The sequence below is a fragment of the Monodelphis domestica genome, chromosome 5 (assembly GCF_027887165.1).
Source record: "Monodelphis domestica isolate mMonDom1 chromosome 5, mMonDom1.pri, whole genome shotgun sequence".
NCBI lineage: Eukaryota > Metazoa > Chordata > Mammalia > Didelphimorphia > Didelphidae > Monodelphis > Monodelphis domestica.
The window spans coordinates 43006348-43012347 of record NC_077231.1 but is presented as its reverse complement, the minus strand read 5'-3'; the positions used below and the strand labels follow the sequence as shown (position 1 = coordinate 43012347).

At 45.2% G+C, this 6000-nt stretch overlaps 1 protein-coding gene across 2 annotated transcripts in view; it reads left to right on the top strand.

Annotated features, from left to right (window-relative positions):
* Window positions 1–993: 993 nt before the first annotated feature.
* GRIP1 (glutamate receptor interacting protein 1) overlaps window positions 994–6000 on the top strand; it is an 808853-nt gene continuing 803846 nt past the window's right edge. For both annotated transcript variants that reach the window (XM_056798417.1, XM_056798424.1), the window contains exon 1: window positions 994–1444. In XM_056798417.1, the coding sequence (XP_056654395.1) occupies window positions 1387–1444 (58 nt within the window). In that variant the 5' untranslated portion in view covers window positions 994–1386. The remainder of the gene's footprint in view (window positions 1445–6000) is intronic.

The following is a 6000-nucleotide window of genomic DNA, read 5'->3' as shown; positions in this document are numbered from 1 at the left end:
TTTGGGTTAATAATGCTGCCTCAGTCCCAGAGCTGTGTGACCCTGGGCCAATTGCTCAACCTCTCTAGTTTTTCACCTGTCAAGTGGGGAGAGGGTCGGACTCAACGACCTTAAAGAACTCGATCCTTTGTGAATCAAACGTTTTCTTTGTGTGTAAAGTTACTAGATCTATACTCCCAACCCAAGGCGGGGAAGGGGTAACCAGGGTCGGAGGGCTGGATCTGGAAGGGCTCTGAGAGGTCACCTAGGTCAGTTCCCTTCTTTTTTACTGAAGACAAAAAGGAGGTGCAGGGAAATGAAGTGACTCGCCCCGTGGGTCACACTAGTAGGATTTGAACCCATGACCTCCAAAGACAATACTCTTGGACCTCTCCCATTTCATGGTGGGTATCACTCGGACCAGGAGCTTTGGTGGGGAATGTGTTTGTGTAATTGTGGCTGGGGGGGGGGGAGGTTAGGGGCGGGAGAATGGACCCTTCCCCTCCAGGCCTGGTGCCAGCTTTTACCTGCTGAGAGAGGGAGTGTCTGTGGCCTCCCTGGCGCTCGCTGCTCTGGGTGTGTGTGAATGTGTGTTTGTGTGTGTGTGAGCCTGTGAGTGTAGCTGTGCGCGCACTCGCTCCCTCCCTCCCTCCCTCCCAGCTTGGCTCGCTCTCTCGCTAGCTCGTTCTCTCTCTCGCCCTCCCGCCCGCCCGCCCGCCCGCCGCCTGGTTCAGACTCGCTCGCGGTCTCAGGGCGGGAGGATCCGGGGAGAGGAGGGAGCCCCGGGATCTCGGCGGCTCCAGAGCGGCTGCCGTCTGAGCATTGTGCGGCGGCGGCGGTCACTCGGGCTCCGAGTCCCACCTGCTGGCGGCCCGGAGAGGAGGAGGAGGAGGAGGAAGGAGGAACCGCAGAGAGAAAATCCAGTCCTTCCTCCGGCGCACACCTAACCCCCCCCCCCCCCACCACCCAGGGCTTGGCAACCCTCGGCACCCCCCTACCTTCTCCCCGACCCCAGGGGGCCTCGTGGAGAGCGCACGAGCCCTCGGCCCCCTCCCGGCGCGCTTCGGCCCGAGGCTGCCGCTGCTGCAGCCCCTCCTGCCCGCTGCCCGCTGCCTGTGACCGCCGCCGCCACCGCCGCGGAGGGAGCGAGGCGGGGAGAGAGAGAAAGAGAGGGGGAGAAGAAGCCGGGCGGCCACCGGCGCCTACTGCAATGTGCCGGGGAGCCGCCGCCTCCTGGCCCCAGCCCCTCTGAGCCTGCCTCGGGGAAGTGAAGGGAGAGGGCGAGCGGAACGAAGCAGCCGCGAGCCGCCGAGACCCGGGAGGAGAGCGCGATCTGGAAAGACACAGAGATAGAGCGATAGCAGGAGAGCGCGGGCGAGGAGAAGAGCCGCGGGAGCTGGGCGCACCATGCCGGGCTGGAAGAAGAACATCCCCATATGTTTGCAAGCCGAAGAGCAGGAGAAAGGTGAGCGCGCCCTCCGGGGCGACTTGGAGGAGGAGGAGGAGAAGGAGGAGGAGGGAGCTGGAGGGCAGGGATGGTGGGGCAGTCAGACTGCAGCGCCTCCACCTCCACCCCCGCCTCCTGCGCCTAGGCCGGCCCGGGACCGGCATGAGGCTCTTGGTTGCGTCCGAACTGCGGTCCGTCTGGCGTCCCGCGCCTGCAGCCCCCACCTTTGGCTAAGAGGGGGAGGGGAACCGATGGCAGCGGGCGGGGGCGCGCAGCAAGCATCAGAGGGGGCTCTTCCACCAACAACTTTTCATTGAAGAAAGTTTCCCTCAGCTGTGGGCACAGCTCCCACCACATCTCCCCGTTTGTGGGGATGTGTGTCTGGGGGGCTCCGAGAGGTGTGGGGGAGGGGGCGGGGTCTCTTCCTTGTTCTCCAAAGTTGACTTTTCAAACTTTCCTACTCCTCCTCCCGCTGCTGTCCCCCCTGCCCAGCCCAGCCCAGTCCCCGGGTCCCGCCTCTGGTTTTGGCAGCAGAGTAATTGGCAAACCCCAAGTTGCGGGAGATTCCTCTAAGTAGAAGGGTGAGGGTGGGGGCGGGGCGCGCCGGGCAATGCTGGTCTCGGGAGGGGAGTGGTTCGAGGGAGGACTGCACCTTCGCTGGAAGATTTGTGCCTGGGAGGATCTAGGGATGAGGTGCATCCCAGCGCGGCCCCCATGAATGAATGCTGCAGTATTTTGTTGTTGTTTTTGTTGTTGTTTCTAATTACTATTTTTTAAAAATGCATGCACCGTGGCTTTGCGGATCCGATTAGTTGCCAGGCAGTATAGTTTGCATATTTTCTTTCCAGTCACTGACAGAGAGAGAAAAGTTGAAAGCAGCCTTTTGCCCCCTTACAAAGAAAGGCAGGATTCCATTACGGTCTTTAGATTGTCTGGAAGAAAGCCAAGAAGTTCCTTTCTGCAACCTGCATAGATGTGCTTTCTGCACCAGATTTGAGAGTCTCCAGGACAGAAGGTCAAAGAGTCATAGGGGTCATAGAGTGAAATCAGAATCGAGGGCTCTGGGTTCTAGATCTAAACAGGTTGGGTGCTTAGTGTGGCCGGCTTTTTATGACTTTGTTATATGGCTAGCAAGGACTTATTCCCTCCCCTTCCCTAAATTTGCCTTCTAAGATTGCATGTGGAATGTAGTCCTTTAAGGCTTAATCGTGTATAAATGGGGGAGAAGGCAATCTGGTGTGAAGATGCAAAAGTAAGCTGTCCTTGTAGAGTTTAGAGCCCAGAAATGTGATTACTTTATTAATAATGGTAGTTCTGCTGTTAGGGCCTGGCAAAAGTTTTCAGCTTCTGTAACAATGCTTGGTAATGCAGTACTAATGGCTAACCCTCAGTTCTTCCCTAGATGGCATAGCCAGTCTTTGCTTTATCTGCCAATTAAGCAGAGACCTTATCGTTTTGTAATAGTTTTATGAGTGCTTATTAAATATACACCTTCATTATTTGGACCGGTTTCTAGCAGGTGACCTTAAATTTACCCAATCAAAGAAACCCTCTTTAGAACATTTTCTCTTTCCTCTTCCTCTTAGTAAATCTCATTTGGAAGATAAGGCTATCAAGAACCAATCATGGGGGAGAAAAGGGGGGAGGAGGAGTTTTTGTCTGGGAAAGTCCTGCATTTGAAAGTGCCCAGTCAGGGATAGACTTTCTCATCATCTAAACCTCACGATACACTTGATATTAAATGTATCAGTTGTTTGCTGAAAACTTCAGCAAGACTGCCAACATACTTTATAGGGATACTGAAATGGCTGCATTTGGGGATGGTCACAAAGTGCACTTGGAAGTCTTTTAGAAAGATATGGTTACTTTGAAAGATGATCACCTAATCTGCTCTGTAGAGATAAGACCCCAATTCTTCCAACACACTCAAATCTGAGTCAGAAATTGGGTATGCCTTCTTATCTTCAACAGGAGTATACAGCTGAACATTTGTTACTAGGTATCTCTTTCCCATTAATGTCTTCTCAGCCCTTGTTTATAAAGGTGAATTTCTAAAACAATTAGGAAATACTTGGTTACCTTATTTCTTCTCTAGACGCTCTTTCAGTCAACAAATAACATTTATTAGATTTATTATTTTAATCTCCAGTCCATTTTGCATGTATTTATTCGTGGTCTGTACATTTAAAAACAAACTTAGCCATCTTAATGGTTTTAGCCATCTTAATAGTGCCAACTGCTTAAGCTTGGTTTATCATTTTGGAAGACTTGCTGAGCACAGTCTTGTTATTTGCATTTGAAATCAGATTATATTTCCCCCCTAAGAAAACTAAAAAACAGTTTAAGAGCTCATCAATAGTACTGACTGAATTTGTCCTCAAATAGGGTTATGGGAGCAAATGACTTAAATGTTCCAATTGGTTAGAAGAAGAATGATTCAAGGATCTTGGGAGGGGAGATTGTTTGGGAATGGAATTGACTCAATTCAAATTGCAAATACTGTACAATGAAATTTAAGGTTTTCTGTCCTAGTATAGCTTTGCCTATGATTTTTCCAGAAAATGTCCATTTAGGCACTATAAAACCCATTATAGAAACTACCCTAGCATGAAGAATTTTCATAGAATTTTTATTTAGCTAAACCTCTTATTAAATCCAACACAGTTTAACACAAGATACCTGCATAGAAGTTGCCCTTAATTTAGATTCTGCAAGGGTAATTTGTGAAACAAGTTATTTTGTACATTTTTGTATTTCTTGAGAAAATTCTTCTTCTTAAATAGGTCATTAAGGAAGACATAATTTTAATATTGTCCTCTGCAAAAAATAAAAGAGGTTTTGATGTTCTGTGTCATTCCATAATGATAATTACAAAGTAGTTATGGTAACTTGCAGAGGTCTGTCAAGATTCATTTGAAGCAAGCTATCCTATGTTGAGCATTAGAACAGTTGCTGCTGTAAATGCTGTCACTTCCACAATGACATGTTAAGACTTACCCATGTAAGATGACATATCATTAAAATTCATGGCACATTTCCCTGCTCCTCCCCCCAATATTTCTGCCTAAGCTGTAAAACCAAATCTAGTTATGTCACCTAATACACTTTGGTGGTGACATTTGAGCAAATGTTTTAAGAGAAGAAAAATGTTTCTGATTTTTTTCTGTTTGATATCCTTTCCAATCCAGTTAAATAAAATAATTTTATTGGCTGCCACCTCCTGCCTCATAGCTGAAAATGCCTGGCAGGAGTACAGTTAGGAGACTGGTTTCAGCAAATAATGATACTGTTTACTTACATTGGGTATTTTTCTCTTCTGGCTTAGGTAAGCACTTTTAAAAAAATTAGCACATGAAATTAAGCAGACTACTTAAAAAGGTATTAAATATAAACCAATAAACATACTTTGTAAATTTTATTACTGGAGAGGGAATGGAGAAAAGGACAGTGGCATTTTCTAGAATATGGCAGCAAATTAATTTTATCCTATTTTACAATTAGAATTAATGTGAATGTTATCCTTTATAAAGGATAGATTGTTTTTATGTTAGCATATATTCTTTCCCTATTGCAGTCTTTGAATTTTGTGAAGTGATTTTTTTACCCCATCATTACTTTGAGACTACTAAAACTTTTTACTAAATTTCTAGAGGAATAAGCATAATGTTTGATTTTTTTAAAATGTGGATCTCCTGAGAATTGAAGAAAACATTTTAATTTTTACACACATTTAAATGCTCAATGCCTTATTTGTTTGACTAGATGTAGGAAGAGGTTGAGGGAAAGCAAGGATCAGTTGACAAAACTTGAATGAGTTGCTTCACTGTGACTAGCTAGGAAACTTGTAAAAAAACAAAACAGCTTTGTTTTGCTAACATTTACTTAAATCAAGTTATATTTCTGGATGGGGAATTATCTGGCTGTCCAGTGGTTAATGCTTTTTTCTTCAGACAAGATTATTCTGCTGTAGTAACTTGATTGGTTTCTTAACTCAAGAGAGAGGGAGAAATCATCATGATATAGTAAGAAAATTGAGAATTTATCAATACGATGATTCAGGGCAATTCTGAAGGACCAATGACAAAGAATGGTATCTACTTCCAGAGAAATAACTTTTGGAATGCAGATCAAAGCATACTGTTTCTCACTTTAGTTTATTTACATTTTGGGGGGGGGTGTTGGTGTTATATGAGTATTCCTCTTACAACAGTGACCAATATGGAAGTATGTTTTCCATGATCATATGTATATAACCCAGATCAAATTGCTTACCATCTCTGAGAGGGAGGAGGGAAGAGAGACAATTTGGATTTTGTAATTTTGGAAAATACATGTTGAAAACTTATTATGTGTAATTGGGAAAATAATTTTTTTAAAGCAAAATTGAGAATTGAAAGACAGATTATGTCTTACCCTACCCTATTGGCTGCAGAAGATGTAAATAGGAATTTATTTAAAGAACTTAATATTTGACCAGTTATTTTCAGTTAAATTAAAGCAGTTGAAATTAAAAATGAAATAGAAAATACCATCAGAGTACTTAAATTTATGCATTATGTCTCATATTTTATCTT